The sequence below is a fragment of the Dromaius novaehollandiae genome, chromosome 15, assembly GCF_036370855.1.
Source record: "Dromaius novaehollandiae isolate bDroNov1 chromosome 15, bDroNov1.hap1, whole genome shotgun sequence".
Classification (NCBI taxonomy): domain Eukaryota; kingdom Metazoa; phylum Chordata; class Aves; order Casuariiformes; family Dromaiidae; genus Dromaius; species Dromaius novaehollandiae.
In genome coordinates this window covers 14,100,850-14,116,144 of record NC_088112.1, presented here as the reverse complement: position 1 = coordinate 14,116,144, position 15,295 = coordinate 14,100,850, and the positions used below count along the sequence as shown (strand labels likewise).

The following is a 15,295-nucleotide window of genomic DNA, read 5'->3' as shown; positions in this document are numbered from 1 at the left end:
GGGCTCCAGGAGCCGCATTGGGCCTTCCCCCTTGCCTATGGCCAGCTAGCTACGGGGCCTGGCTTGGGTGCCATCAGGGTGCCACACGGGGAGGCTGGGCCCCATGGCCTCCAGCACTGTGATGAGCTGCCAGGGCTCAGCCCCGAGCTGCTGTGGGGTGACGGAGACGGTGCAGGGCCGCAAGGAAGCAAGGGCTGAGTAAAGGCCAGAGCAATGTACAAATCCCTTTATTTTATTAGTTTGTCAAAGACTAGTTCGAGCAGGATGGTCACGGCATGGCTGCGAGGCCCCGCGCCGCCCTCCGTGAGTGGCTGGGGGCCTGTGGCGGAGGAAGCGCAAGGGGGCGGGAGCACGGCGGGGCGAGGGACGGGGTGGGGGCGATGGCATGCCCCCGTATCCCCCCGTCGGGGCGCGGGGACGTGCCCAGGGCGCCCTGCCCGAGAGGTCCGTTGCCAGGCCCGGGAGAACTGTGCGTCCAGCGTTCAGGGGAGGCAGCCGGGTGCTCCCAGCCTGGTAGCTGTGCGCGGACAGCCCGGGACCGGCTCAGCAGCCCTCGGCTCCGCGCTGGGTTTATTGCGGCCCACGGGCACAGGGCAGAGCAGGGCCCCCCGGGCAGCGCGGGGCACTCGGCTTGGCGCTGCGGGGGCCCCGGGAACGGCGGGGCGGGGGCGTGAGCGGCGAACACGAGGACGCATGGAGCAACGGGGCGCACCCTGGCACGGAGACACTAACGCGAGAACAGGGGCCAGCGGGGCCGAGACACGGACGAGCGAGCGGTGGGGACGGCGGGGACAGGGCGGGGGGGACGAGGCAGGGGGGGCCCTGCCCCGCACGCGCCTTTGTACACGGTCGGCGGAGCGCGGCGCCAGCTCCTCCTGGTGCTGAAGTATTGCAGTCTAACTGATATGGCTTTAACTATGGGGCCAGAGATGCGGGGAGAGGGTCCCCCGCGACCCCCCGGTGCGGGGGCACACCGGGCGGCCTGGGGGGACCCCCGTGCCCAGGGACCGGGGGCTGGGGAGCTGCGGGCAGGGCGCCTGGCTTTGTGCTTTGGGCAGGAAGGGGCTGGGGGTGGCAGTGCTGGGGGGGGGGGGCCGGCCGGGGCCCCCCGGCGTGCGCAGGAGGGCAGGAGGGAGGTGGGGCAAAGGGAGGGCTGGGGCTGGAGGACACGGGGAGCCACCCCAGGATCCTGCAGGGCCCGGGGTGCCCCGGCCTGCTCTGAGGTTATGTCAGTGCATTTGGTCCCGGTTCGCCCTGTCCGGCCAGGGACACTCCCCTTTGGCACAGCGTGGTCAGGGGGGGCCCTGCCTGGACGGGACGGGGGGCGGTGGTCTGGTCAAGGCAGGGGTGATGGGGAGGGGTGCGGGGCCCCCCCCCCCCCAGGGCCAGAGGAAGGGATGGAGGGGGAGGGGAAGGGCGCCCATGCCCCAGCACCCCATGGCGGGGTTGGCGGTGCTGTTACTTCTTGAACATATCCTGCAGTGGGCCGGGCAGGTACTTGAGCACGGTGTCCAGGATACTCTCTTCCTCCTCCTCCTCCTCATCGCCGCAGCCTGCCGGGATTGCCTTCTTGGGGCGCGTCAGGCTGCCCTCACATGGCTGCTCCAGCGCTGCCTTCTCCTCGGCCTCCTTTTCCTCCTTCTTCTTCAGCCCGTACTGCGAGGACACGGGCGCTGAGCGGGGCAGGCAGCAGGTGCTGCCCGTGCCGCACCCCATGCTCATCACCGCCGCCTCGGGCCACCAGCCTCCCCTACCGGCCAGCCCCAGGCAGGCGGGCTGCCGATCCCGGCCCCCTCCCCACGGGTGACGCGCGGGGACAGGCGGCGCGGGCCCACCTTGTCGCGGATCTGCTGCCGGACCTTCTCCCGCTCGGCCTCCATGCGGGTGTGCTTGGCTTTCCGCTCCTCCTCCTGCTGGCGCAGCGCCTCCTGCCTCTCCTCCTCCTTCTTCTGCGCGTCGGGGTCCTTCTCCTCCTCGCCCCCCAGCATCTTCCCCATGTCCTTGGTGGCCCCTGCGCGGCAGAGGCTCGTCAGCCCGTGTGCGGGGAGGGGGCACCCCACAACGCCAGCCTGGACCCCCCGGTGCCGGGCGCTGCCGGAGCCGCTGCGGAGGCTGCGGAGGCGCCGGGCCGGCTGCGCTGCCCTACTTCAGCAGCAGCCGGGGGAGACACCGGCAGCTCGCCGGCACCCAGGGGACCCGCCGGGGACTCCCGCTCGGCGCAGGAAACCCGGGATTCCCCAGGCAGGCACCGCGGGGGCTCCGCCGGCGGTCGCGCCGCACTGCTGCGAGTGGCTCTGCCTGAGGCCCTGCCACCCCGCAGAGTCCCTGCCCGGCCCCGCGCTCCCCGCCGCCACCGTGCCCCGGGAGCAGGGCGGCACTCACCGCCCAGCGCCTGCTTCATGACAAAGTCCATGGTGCCGGTGTGCGAGTGCGGCTAGGCCGGGGCCGAGCGCTCATCCACCGCCGTCCGCTGGGCTCACTGACCGGGGGCCGCCTGCGCAGGGAGAGAGGGACACGGTCGGCGCGCCGAGCCCTCCCCGGCACTCACCGCCTGCGCCCCACCGCGGGTGCCCCGGCTGTCCCAGGGCGGGGGGACACCCGTGGCACGGTGCCACCAGCCCCACAGCCCCTCTGTGCAGGGAGATTTTGGGGCCTGCAGGCAGAGGCAGGGGCGAGGGGACCTGCCCCCTGCCCGGGTGGCACCCTGGGTGCTGGCAGACCCCGGGCAGCGTGCTGTCCCCTGCCTGTGTCCTTGGTGGCCCCGGGCGAGCAGAGGGAGCCGAGGCGTGTGCCGCGCAGCGGTGCGGAGAAGAGGCTGTCAGCAGGTTGTGACCATGTTTGGGGGGTGCAGGCAATAGCCTGTAGCATGTGTGTGTGTCCGTCCGTCTGGTGAAGTGCCAGAGCTGCAGCGGGGTGTTTGGGACCGGACTAAGAGTGCGCAGGATACTGCATTTGCAGGCTGGTGCATGTGTGTGCGCGTGTGCGCGCAGGGGTGCAGTCTGTTTGCACACCGTGTGTGTGCCGGTTTGTGGGTTCACAGGCTACACATGTGTGCATAGTGCATGTGCAGGCTGTTTTCACGCTCTGTGTGTGTGCAAGTTTGTGGGTTTGCAGTACACGTGTGCATGCTGTGTACGTGGGTTTGCATGTTCGCTCTGTGTGTGTGTGTAGGTTTGGACACAATATGTGTGTGTGTGTGTGTGTGTGTATGGCTTTGCAGGTTTGCAGGCTGTGTTTCTGTGCATGTTGCGTGTGCTGTGTGTATGCATTTGCACACTGGGTGGGGGGGTCACAGGCTGTGTTTGTGTGGGGTGCAGGTATGTGCTGGGTGGTTGCAGGCTGCCTTTGCACATTCTGCGCGTGTGAGTGTGTGTGTGTGTGTGTGTGTGCGCACACAGGTTTGGAGACTCTGTGTGTGTGTGTGTGCGTGCGCGTGCACGCACAGGTTTGCAGACTGTGTTTTTGCCCTGTGTGTGTATGTGTGTGTGTTGGGGGGGGGGGGTTGTAGGCTGTTTGCACACTCTGTGTGTATATGTGCATGTGTGACTTTGCAGACTGTACATGCTCTGGGTGTGTGTGTGGGGTGTGTGTGTGCACACGCATGCATGCATGTGTGGCTTTGCAGACTGTGCTGTGTGTGTGTGTGTGCATGTGTAGGTTTGCAGGCTGTGTGTGTGTGGGGGGGGGGTTGCAGGCTGTGTGTGGGGGTGTTGCAGGTTGTGTGTGCGGTGCCCTGTGCGTGTGCGCACGGGGGGGGGGGCGTTGCAGACTGCTTGCGCGCTCCGCGTGTGCATGTTTGCAGGCTGCGTGTGTGTGTGTGTGTGTGTGTGTGTGTGAGTGTGTGGGCGCGCTGGGGGTGCCGCATCCCTGGCGGGTCCCTCTCCGCCCCGGGGCTCCCCGGGCCCCAGCAGCAGCGGGGCTGTGCAGGGCTGTGCGGGGAAGTTTGTTGCCCCCGCTCTGGCCCTGCGCCGGGGGCTGCGGGGGGGTCACCGCGGGCGCTCGGGGGGCAACGGGACACGGGGCCGCGGGAGGGGCGAGGGGGACACGCGGGACGCGGGGGACACCGGGGGGCGCAGGGACACGGAGGACGCAGGGGACACGCGGGACGGAGGGGGGACAGCGAGCAGTGTAGGGACACCGCGGGGGGGGGGGGGGGGGCGCAGGGAGCCCGGCGGATCCGGGGGGGGCACGGCGGGGGCGGGGGAAGCAAGGACACCGTGGGCCGCAGCGGGCGCGGGGAGGATGCGGGGATGGGGGGGTGCGGGGAGCCGGGAGGCCACGGTGAGGGGCGCGGGGCCGCGGTGAGGGGATCCCCCTCCCCCTCCCTCGCTGCCCGCCGGGCCGGGCCGGGCGCGGGCGCTGCCCGGGGCCGGCGCCGGTGCCGCAGCGGCGGCGCTGTCCCTTCAGCACCGGCGCGGCGCGGCGCGGCACTCACCGGCTCCGCCGCTCGCTCTGACCGGGGCCGCCCGCTCCGCTCCGCTCCGCCCCGCGCCGCCGCCCCGCCCCGCGCCGCCGCCCGCCCCCGGCACACGCGCGCCGGCCGCCCGCGGCGGCTCCCCGCCGAGCCCTGCCGAGCGCGGCGCAGGCAGCGCCGGGTCCAGCGCCCCCCGCCCCCACCGACGGGAAACCCCCCCCCCCGGGGGCGGCCGGCACCGGGGCCCGACCCCTCCGCCCGGGGTCCCCGCCGCGGCCGCCCCGCTGCCTCCCCGCGCGTCTTGCGCCCGCTTAGCGCTTCCCCCGACGGCAGCCGCGGACGCGGCAGCAACCGGCCTGACGCGGCGGGGCCCCGCCGGCCCCGTCCCCCCGCCGGCCGCGCTTGCCCCCCGGGGCCGGGCAGAGACGGGGGAGCCCCCCCAGGCCCCCACCCCCGGCACCGTGAGCCGCCCCGCGCCCGGCCAGGCCTTAACTCCGCTGCGCGCAGGGCCGGCTGCAGGAGTTATTAAAGTGCTTGATGAATCGCCTGGGGCCCCGCGACCATAGCTGCAGGCTCCGGCTCTGCTTTTGGGGTGCTGCCCCTCCGGGGGGGCCAGTGCGGCGGCGGGTGAGGGGGCTCAGCCCTGCGGGGCGGGGAGAGGGGGGCCTAGGCAGGGACACGGAGGATGCCCCCGGCCCCATCCTGCTCCCCGCGGCCGGGCACGGGGGATCCCGCGCCTCTCCTGTCACTGCCTCGCCCCAAGCAGAGGCGCAGGGGCCAGGCGAGCCATCACGCCGCCGGGCGGCCTCGGCACCTCCTAATTAATCTAGCCCTGGGTTATTAAAAACAAGAGCAGGCCTTTGCAAACCAGCTTGGCGGCAGCCTCGCGGGGTGCCTGGGACCTCGTGCCAGGCTGCGGTGAGCGGCCACGGCGTGGGCAGACCCTCCCACCTTGGCACCTACCAACAACTACATTTTCCACCTCGATGGGAAAAACTACCCCTGCCCTCACCCCTGGCCCATCTTGGGCTCGCGGCACCGCGGGCCGGGCCGGCTGCTGGTCCCGTCCACGCGTCTGTCCTGCGGCAGCCCTGCTCCGGGCGCTGACGTCAGCGCTCCCGGCAGCCGGGCAGTGGGCGGGCGGCACCGCTCCTATTGTATTAAAAATAATACAGCGGAGCGCAAATTCATTACAGATAAGTGTGACAGCCGGGAGGAATTAACGAGCCCGTCTCTCAGCGCCTGACAAACGCCTCCTTTTGTTCCTGGGATGGGGCCTGGAGTCTCGCAATCTTTGGAGATGCCTTGGCTCATTAAGCGCATCCTCCCCCGGTAGCTTCCTGCGTGCCCAGGGTCCCGTCCCGGCACGAGCCATGGCAGGGCCGCGAGGGCCGTGCCACGTGCTGGAGCCTGGTGCTGGAGCCTGGCCTGCCCTCGCCGGGGCTCAGCGGTGGCCCCAGGCACAGGACCCCGCGGGGCCGCCCCACCGCTCGCTGGCAGCCCCCGTTCCTGCTGCCGCAAGAAGCACGAGGCTCCAGCGAGCGGCGGCCAACCGCCCCGGCGCTCCAGCTGTCAGTGCCGGCGAGGCGACCGCAGCAGGCGGGCTGGCGGGCGCCCAGCGCGGTCCCACGCGAGGGCGAGCGGGGGGTCCCGCCTCTGCCTCCGCTCCGCCGGGATGAGGTGCGCGGGGCAGGAGGGTCCTGGAGCTGAGCCACGCTGCCGGCTCCATCCAGAGGATGCTGCCGGGCCTGGCCTGGCGCCGCTCCGCAGCCCGGCGGCAGCAGTCGCGGGGCGGCGTGACTCATGGGTGCCCGCGCGGAGCCGGCGGGAGGGGAGGGGAAGGCAGAGGAGGGGGGCAGCGCCACGGCCAGATGGAGGAGGAAGCGCCCGGCGCTGCCAAGTCCTGCAAGTCGCCTCCGTGCCGGCTCGCGGGGACAGCGCGGGCGGGACGGAGCTGGTGTCGGTGCCAAGGCCCTGGCAGCGCTTCGCTCTGCTCCCGCCGGTGCCCGGGAAAGGGCACGGGGCTGGCTGCGGCTGTGGCATCGCCTGGCACACCGGGGGGGGGGCAGCCCTGCGCCCCATCGTTGTCCCCGGACCCTGCACCACCTTGCAAGGCCCCGGCACCCATGGCCAAAGCTCCCAGGTGGCGCCGGGCTGGGCTCAGCCTGGGGAAGCTTGTGCCTGAGCGCCTGCACCCTTCTCCGCTGCACCACGGCTGCTGAGCCTGCTGCTGCCCATTAGCCCAGGGCAATTATTTTATCCAGTCTTCCCCCCCCCCCCCGATCTTTGCAGAAAATAATTATTGGCCCTCCTCATCTCGCCAAGGGATTAAAAGTGGTTAACTTCATTTCCAAAGGCTTTGTTATGTTGGTTTTCCCTCGGCTGCTGCACAAGGCGATTTCCACAGTGCCACTTAGGCGGCTTTTATCAGGTTGTCTTCTGGAGGTAATTGGGTTTTTCAGGAGCCTGTTTAAAATTCGCAACCCAGCCTTTTAAACAAAACAAAAACAGCGGTGGGGAGAAGGGGAAGAGGCAGCACAAAACACGCAGCAGCTGCAGCCTCAGCAGAGCGTCCCCCTCGGGGCCAGCCCCCGGCAGCGGTGATGGGGACGGGGACGGGAGGCATGCCGCAGCGGCATGAGCCCCGCGCACGGCGACCACGCGGCATCGGGTCGCGGCAGAGCAGAGCCCCCACCACCGCTGCCGTCCCTCCCGCTGGCGATGCCGCGGGGCCCCAAAGGGACCAGCAATGGGCCAAATCCACCCCTCCGCCCCACCCCGGAGCAGCTCTCGCAGCGTGACTCCTGCTGGCCCGATGCTGCGAGAGGGAATAACCTTCCCCTGCCCTCCCGGCACCGGGCGAAGCGCTCGCTCTGCCTCCTTGGAGCCAGCGCTCAATTTTGAAACTCAGCGAGCGGCAGCTCCCAGGGAACAGCACTGTGGGGCCGGGGGGAGGAGGGGGTCGGGGGGAGGAGGGGGCTGGCACAGCCCGGTCGTGCTCCCCTCCCAGTCCCGGGGGACCGATTGTTGGCTAGGCGAGCAGCTCCGAGAGCAAGAGCCATTTCCCTGCGGAGCTGGGAGGCAGCAGGAGGAGGAGGAGGGAGAAGAGGAGGAGGGGGCCTTGCTCTCCCGAAGCGTGCGACCTCCCCCCCGCGAATGGATCAGGCCCTGGGGGAATACCCTGGTGCCCCCCTCGCAGCGCGTTTTGCTGGCTGCACGGGGCAGCGTCCCCCCGGCAAAGCGCTCCTGCAACCAGAGGGACTCCGTGCTGACGGCCGCTGCTTTTCCTGCTCCTCCGCATCCCTGTTGCGGACCCCTCGGCATCACTATCGTGGCCCCATCTGCATCGCTAGCGCAGATCCCTCGGCATCGTTCTCGCGAACCCACGGGCATTGCTACTGTGGGCCCCCGGCGTCACTAGCGCAGACCCGCCTGCCCCCCTCTTGCTGGGCTCTGGGGGCCGCGCCAGGTGCCCACAGCCCCTCTCCCTGCCGGCGGCGGGCGCCGTGCCGCCGGGGCGCAGCGTGGGCCGCCTCGTGGGTGGCGCGGAGATGCTGCACCAGATGGTCGGCGGGGCCGGATCATGGCACCGCACGCAATTAGGGATGCGCGCAGCCCCCGAGGGGCTCTTTGCAAGAGCTGTTTGCAAACTGGCGCCTGAGCAAGTGCCCAGCTCGTCCCGTGGGTGCAGGCGCTGCGGGGCCAGAGCGGGGCGGCAGCGGGCGGCTGGGGCCAAAGGGGGCTGGGGATGGAGGGCACCAGGCTCCCAGCCGTTCTGTGCAGCAGCATCCCCGGAGTGGCTGCTTCACCCTTCAGAGCTCCCCATAAAGGAGCCCCTAAACGTGTGCGAAAGAGAGTGGAGGGGCCAAGTCTCCCAGCAAAAGGGCCGACAGGGCTAGGGACCCATCTCCAGGCTCCTGCTAAGAAACGCCCAGCCCGGCAGGGCCGCAGGGTGCTGCACGACGGCGGTTTGGCTCCGCCGCCCCCGTGCCATGCCCTGCAGCGGGGAGCTCTGGCAGCTGCCCCGGCGGGGGAGCCTCGCGGCAGAGCGCTGCGGCGGTGGCTCCTGGCCCGTGCGGCTCCTGGCGCGTGCCCGGTGCCTCTGTGCTGCGCATTATTAAGCAGAGCCACTGCAGCCCCTCGCTGCTTCTCCCAGCTTGGCTGCACAAGGAGCCGCTCGCGGGCACAGTGATTCCTCGCTGCAGTCTCGGGTGGAAGATTTAGGCTCACTGCGGGTACGGCTCGCTCCCCTGAGAGGTTTACGACCCCGCAGGTTGTTCATCCTGCCTCTCCCCACCCAATGAGGGACGAGCTCCAGCTCCCCACAAAACGCCGCCGTGCATTCAGCCGCCCTGCTCTCACCTACACGGCTTTCTGCTGCCCACACAGCAGGTACTTATAGCATTCACAACCCCAGCGCCGTATATATGGAGGCAGCCCGCCCCGCTGTGATCGATGGCAAGCAAGCACCCGCACAGCTCCGCGGGGGCTACAACCCGGGGGGGTTGCAGCCACCCCCGGGTCACCAGGGGAGAAGAGGCGCAGAGCACGAGCCCATGCAAATGGACCGCGGCAGCGGAACCCAGGCGGCAGCGCGCCAGCCGCAGCTCCCCGGGAGTGGGACCTCTGCTCCCAAATTCCCCCGCACTTCGCCCGCCACCACATGCCCGCACCGGCACTGCCTACCTTGGTGCGTGCAGCGCCGGGCGTCCGCTGGCTTCAGCGCCTAGGGCAGTGGGGCAAGGGCCCGGCAGGGGCGGCTGGGCATCTCAGGCAGTGCAGGACCCTGCGGGAGACAGGCGCAGTGGCAGGGTTAGCACCCGCCGGCTGAGCCCGGGCACCCCCCAACGCCACCTGGCCTCTGCTTTGGGGCCCTGGGACAAGACGGAGGGAGACGAAGCGGCATGAGCGCAGCCGAGGCCACCAAGCTGGCTGGGGACATGAGGACTGGCCGTGGGTTTATGCAGCCTGCGCACGAGTAGGTGGAGGAGCATCTAATCGCTGCCCTCACTGGCTTAATAAGATGCTTAAACAGAGACATGGACCACGGAGGGCTGCTGCCCTCTCCCCCTGCCCCTGGGAGGGGTCCGGGCCACCCCCGCTGGCGCCCTGCGCTGGGAGCAAGGCGCTGCCGAAGCCCACACCGATGGGAGCCCGGCTGGGACCTTGGCACACCATGGCACGGCTCCTCGCTGTGGAGGGCTCCTCTCTCGGACCGGGGACGGCGTCGCCTCGGCTGCCGGCCGAGGTCTCTCGGCCGTCTCCACAGACACGCGGCAGTTTGAATGCCTTCATTAAATATTTACAAGGCTCTCAACTCTTTGAGGGTTTTAAAATTTCATATTAACTCTGCATTCCTCCGCCTTGAAATGATGAATTTCTTTTTTAGAGGATGTAATTGCGAGTTAAAACAAGCAGGCAAACAAAAGCCCTTACAAAGTCGTTGCAAGCTGAGAAAGCCTTTTCCTTCCTTCTGACTTCAGCTGAACTTCGGCAAGCTTTTTTTCTGAGGTTTTTCCTTGTCACTTTCCTGAACGCCCTTGAAATACTCCTGACAAGCTCAGGGAGACGTGGACCATGCTGCCTGGGCTCTCCCAAGAGCCCTGGGCTCCGCGAGCCAGCTCCAGGCAGTTTTTATATAGGTGGGTGATGCCAAGGCTGGCCCAGAGCTGCCTCCTCCATCCCACCACTGCAAGAGCATCACTTGTCCCGGGAACCTCCCGGCCATTTGTGCCACCGCCGACCCTGCGCAAGCGGCCCCGGGGCCAGTGCTGGCTTTTAGCCACCCTAAACACCCGAAAGGGGCCCATAAACAGCCCTCTGGGAGCGAGGACGACGCGGGGGGGTTCCTGGGGGAAGGAGGATCCTGGGAAGTCACAAATTCATCCGAACTCGTGACAAACTCTTTGCCACCAGCCTGGGAAAGGAGGGCGGGCTTGGCAAATTGCAGATAAACAGATGACCCAAGGGAGCCAGGGCAAAACACAATTAAACAGCGACAGCGGAGGAGCACGGGCTCTAATGGATGGAGCCTGCATTTTTAAAAGCATTAGAAAGCCGGGAAGAGCTGTCCTGGTCCTGGAGGCGGGAGATAGTGTTAGCCCACCCGGTGCAGCACTGGATTTGGGGAGGCAGCAGGCTGCGCCCCGGCATTGAGCTTTCACAGGGATGAATCGCCATGCCAGCAGCCGGCCCCCAGCCCCGGCATGGGGACAGGTCCTGGGAGCCCCCATCCCACAGGGGACGAGACTCCCCCAGGCACCCTACACTCTGCTGGGGCTGCGGGGGGGGGGGGACAGTGGGACCCCCCAGGAGACCCCGGGAGGTGGCCATTTCCCTGGGAGATACAGCTAAAAGCTCAGCCTAAGATGGGCTCAATGGCAGCATGAAGGTGACCTTTGCCGGGGCCTCCTGCCACCTGCTTCGGGATGCGGGAAGCCGCGCGAGCAGGGTCTGGCGGGCTGCAGAGGCACGCTGAGGACGCGTGGCGGGGGGGCCGGCTCCTACCTCCCGCCTGGCGCCGAGATGGGCTGGGCAGGATCCGTCGCCCGTTCCGCCGGACATGCCCCAGGGTGCAAATCTGCCATTCGCCCTCCCTGAAATGCGGGAAGAGCAGGAGGGACGCCCTGCCGGGGGGCACCAGCAACCTGAGCAGATGCAGAGGGTCCTCAAGATGCTGCCCTGGGTCCCGCCGCGAGCGCGGCACATACACGGCATTTCTCCCCGGGCCAGACGGAAGTGGTTTTCCCTGCCGTCGCGATGGGCAGGGCCTGCTGGTATCCCGCAGAGGCGCCTCACCTGGCTGCTTCGCGGGGACAGCTGCGCTTGCTCACACTCGCGAGCTGCCTGTCCTGGCAACTGGCTGCTGAAAGCGGAGCCGATGTCAAGAGTACAAGAGCGAGCGGAGCAGGGCGGCCTGCGCCGGGACATGCCCCAGCTCTGCACCCGTGGGGTGATTTTATGCAGCTGAAGGATCTGGATACGGTGTGCAGGGAAAGGTTAATGCCTGAGATGAGCCCATTAGCGAGTGCACAGCTCTTCACTTTGGCATCTCCTGCTCGTGGCTCCTGCTTTTCCAGCTGACCTTGTCCAGCTGCTGAAATTCGTGTATCGCAGAGCCGCATAGGCAGGCCGGTGGGGGAAGGCAGGGAACAGCACACGTGGGGCAGGAGGCTCTGCCCCACGTCTCAGCACGCTCCTCACAGCCTGCCACACACTGCCCTGCACATCCGTGCTGGGGCACAAGGGGCTGGGGGTGTCGCGCCATGCCCGGCGGTCCCCGGAGCGCTCGCGGGTAGAGCCCGGCCCCCGAGCGACCCCCTTCTGCGGCCAGGGTAGAGCCCCAGGCTTGGCAGCGAGGGGAGGCGCTGGCCAGGACAAGGAGCCCCTCGGAGACGTTAGCGTGAGAGCTTTGGGGCCACCAGCACCCGCAGGGGACAAGAGTCGAGGTCTGGGCCCGGTGCCTGGCTCCTGGCAGCGAGCGGCAGGGCAGTGGCTCAGGACGGATTTGCAGCTGCGTCCTAGGCGTGGAGCCGTGGCCCCACTCTCCTGCGCGTCGGGCAGCCCGTGGGGAAGGGCTAACCTGAGCAGATGCTGCACAGCTGCGATGCACTGCATTGGGGCTTGCTCCCATGCCGGTGCGTGCTGCCAGAGCTGGTGGCAGGACCAGCCCAGCCCAGGGTGCTCCTCAGCAACCTCAGCGGCACCAACAGCGGAGACTCAGCACTGCCAGGAAAGGCGAATCTCAGCGGAGCTGCCGCATCAGCCTCCCCGTCTCCCTGCTAGTCCCAGGCTGGGACCTGCGGTGCTGCTCAGAGGGTTTTTCCCTCGAAAGCTGGTGCTGCAGCCCAGCCAGGACAGGCCTGGGCCACACGGTCCCTGGGCTCTATCATTTGATTAAGATGAATGATGTTTCTGGGTATTTTGTGAGTATTTCAGCAGCAAGCTGCAGGGAGCAGCTGAGCAGGGGAAAGACCTGGGCGGACTGGCTGCTTACAAGAGGACCAGGCACCTGCAGGACAAAACAGCCTGGAAAAAGCCAACCAGGGCTCCTAGCACATCTTGGGGAGGTACCAGGTGAACTAGCAAAATGCCAGAGCCAGGGCGGCCGGCCGGAGAGCCCTTGGCCAGGAGAGGCGCGCGGTGCAGGCCTCGGCAGGCGGGAGCGCCCCACGGAGCGGGCCGAGGCGGCGGGGGAAGCTCCCGGGATGCGAGCAGAAGGGGCGCTCACGCGAGAGTGCCCGCGGGAGCGCGGCTTGTTTACCCTGGCTGAGCAGGCCTGATTGCTCTCTATAAATACACCAGGCGAGTAAACACCAGGGAGGGAGAAGGCGCGTTTAAACTCAAGGATGATGCTGGCATAAGAACAAGTGGGAAGGTCTGGCCAGGAATAAACCGAGGCTGCAGACGAGGAGCCGGCTCCTCCGGCCGCTAGCACAGTCCTGCTCCGAAGCGGCCTCACGGCGGGACTTGGGGAGCCGGCCCCTTTGGCTCCGGCAGGGATTGCATGCCACCAGACCTGCACTGGCCCCTGGAGCTGCACAAGCCCTGCTGAGGGGCCGCGAGGAGCTTCTGGCCATTTGCAGAGCGCGTGATGCCCAAGCACCGGAGCTCCTCACCGCAGGAAAAGGCAGCAGTGACTGCGCCCACCAGCCGGCCTCCTGGCCCACACTTCGAGAGCTGGTGTGTGCGCTGGTCCGTCAGCTCTTCCCTGGATGGCTTCTCCCCAGACAGACAGTTTGCACCTGACCTCAGCTGGATCTTCACAGCTTGGGTGCTAAAATCGTGCCAGGAAACTCGATGAAGCTTCCCTCCTTTCCCACAGAAAGCAGGACAGGGCCTGGCTCACTCCGCCTGGCAGCAGGCTGCTGCAGAAACGCGGGGAAGAGCTGAGGTGCGAACCGCAATCATCCTCCAGCTCTGCGAGGTGTTAATAGCTCTGTCTAGTCGGGGTCATTTCAATACTAATGTCATCGTGCAAAGGCAATCGAAGAAACAAACACTCAGCCCTCAGCCAAGGGAGACTTCGAGACATTTTTCTGTGTCGGTTTGTCCCAGCCGAGCTCCCCCCGGTTTCCCCAGGACCACGCAGTGTTGGTATGCCGGGAGTGGCGCTGCCGGCTGCAGCCCTGGGTAGAGCGCGCTGTTTCTCCTGGCCATGCTGGAGCTCACGCAAGCACTCCTCAGGCTTGTCCCAGGGCCCTGCAGCCTTGGCGGGAGACAAGGGCTGGTTTTGTGGCGTGAACACCTCTCTGCTCCCTCGGCCTCAATCCATCCTTCGCTTCGTCCGTTTGCCAGTCCTGGGACCTCCGCCTGGCTCAAACTGCTCAGGCTCCTTCGCCGACCTCAGGCAGTGGCTGTCACCACCTCCCAAGTCCAGCCGGGTGCACAGAGCAGCTCAGTTCTGTCCTGAGCAAAGGTCCAAGCCCTGCTTTGCTCCTGTGAGTCACCACACTGACTGCCTCGGGCAGCGGCTGCCCGGTCACGCTCGTGCCATGTGGGTGGCACTGCTACGGCAGCATGCTGCCAGGCCCGGGACAAAGCAGGCCACCTGCCCAGTGCGCTGCAGACGCGGCAGCGAGAGGGGCCCGAGCCCCTCGAGGGGACTGGAGGGACCACGAAGGCACAGTGCAGTGGGGAGAGGGGCTGGAGCCCGGGGGATTAGAGGACCACAGAGAGACGGTGTGGTGAGGATGGTCCACGAGTGGCTGGCCTCAGCTAAAGGAGGAAGGATGGATGAGGGAGACAGTGCAATGGGAAGGAGTCGGAAGAGTGCGGCGAGGTACCCGGCTCCCCAACGCAGAGGGCTGCGAGAAGCCTCCGCTGGATGCGAGCTAGGGCTGGCAGAGGGGCCCAGGCTGCCTCCTCCCCGCTCCGGAGAAATCCCCACGCGAGCGATGGCCAGGCAGCGAGGAGGGAGCCCCGAGGCAGAGCCCGGGTGGGACGCGGCCATCCCCGGCCTCGGACCTGCGGGGTTCAGCCGGGGAGGCACCGCGCATCCCGCATCTGCATCCCGCACCCGCATCCCGCGTGCCGCAGCCCCGCGGCCGCCGCCCCGTTACATAAGGCGGCAGCCCCGGGAGGCACGGCGGGCCGGTCCCTGTGCCCGTGCCCGCCCGCCGGGCCCGGCCCCCCCGGGCTCTGCGGCACGGCGAGCCCGCCCCCGGCCCGGCCCGGCCCGGCCCGGCCCCGCACCCACCTGGCTCGGCTCGGCTCGGCGCGGCTCGGCTCGGCGCGGCTCCGCTCCACCCGCCCGTCCGCCCCCGGCGCAGGGAAGCAGCCGCCGCCGGAAGGGAGGCGGGAGCCGTAACGGCGGGGGGGGGCCCGGTGCTGGCTCCCCCTCCGCCGCACGGCCTCCGGGCGGGGCCGGCCCCGCGCCCGCCCCCGGCCCGGCCCGGCCCGCCCCGCCGCCGCCGCCGCCGCCGTCCCCCCCCGCGGCGATGCCCCGCTGCCCGCAGCTCCCCCCCGCGCCTGGCAGGCGCCCCCCGGCACCCAGCCACCCCCCCAGCCCGGTACCCGGCAGCTGCCCCCAGTACCTGGCCGCCCGCCACCCCCCGGATCCCGCAATCCCCCCGGTACCGGCAATTGCTCCCCCGGTTCCCAGCCACCCCACGCCCCAGTGCCCGGCCCTGCCCTGGTGTCCGGTCATTCCTGGGCGCTCGGCCGTGCTGCCAGGACCCAGCATTGACCCCCGGGGCCTGGCCATCCCTCCTGCCCCCCACCCGGCGATTCCCAACCCCCCCCCCCCCCCCCCCCGCCCCGCCATCCAGCAATTCCCGGGTTTCAGCCTCCCCTCTCAGGGCCCTGCGCTTTCCTCCCACCGATCCCCCCGTGGCAGCGGCCAGCCACCCCAGAGGAGGGCTCCCTGGACAGGGCATGCCT

The 15,295-nt window shown here is 68.6% G+C and overlaps 1 protein-coding gene across 2 annotated transcripts; it reads right to left on the bottom strand.

The window, feature by feature from the left end:
* Positions 1–211: 211 nt before the first annotated feature.
* CPLX2 (complexin 2) lies at positions 212–14,771 on the bottom strand. 2 transcript variants are annotated; one of them, XM_064520945.1, is made up of 5 exons: positions 14,613–14,771; positions 9,101–9,200; positions 2,383–2,494; positions 1,836–2,011; positions 212–1,656 (listed from the first exon to the last, which is right to left on the bottom strand). In XM_064520945.1, exons 3-5 carry the CDS (start codon positions 2,411–2,413, stop codon positions 1,459–1,461), a joined length of 405 nt encoding a protein of 134 aa, XP_064377015.1. In that variant the 5' UTR covers positions 2,414–2,494; positions 9,101–9,200; positions 14,613–14,771; the 3' UTR covers positions 212–1,458. The 2 variants fall into 2 exon arrangements, with proteins under 2 accessions (XP_064377015.1, XP_064377016.1); XM_064520946.1 differs by lacking the exons at positions 9,101–9,200; positions 14,613–14,771 and adding an exon at positions 4,436–4,499.
* Between the last annotated feature and the right edge of the window lie 524 nt (positions 14,772–15,295).

Coding starts and splice junctions, on each gene's coding strand:
- CPLX2 (XM_064520945.1), bottom strand. CDS start 2,413: ATGGACTTTGTCATGAAGCAGGCGCTGGGCG. Junction 2,012..2,382: donor CATGAAGCAGGCGCTGGGCG/GTGAGTGCCGCC, acceptor TCTGCCGCGCAG/GGGCCACCAAGGACATGGGG. Junction 1,657..1,835: donor GGCAGCAGATCCGCGACAAG/GTGGGCCCGCGC, acceptor GTGTCCTCGCAG/TACGGGCTGAAGAAGAAGGA.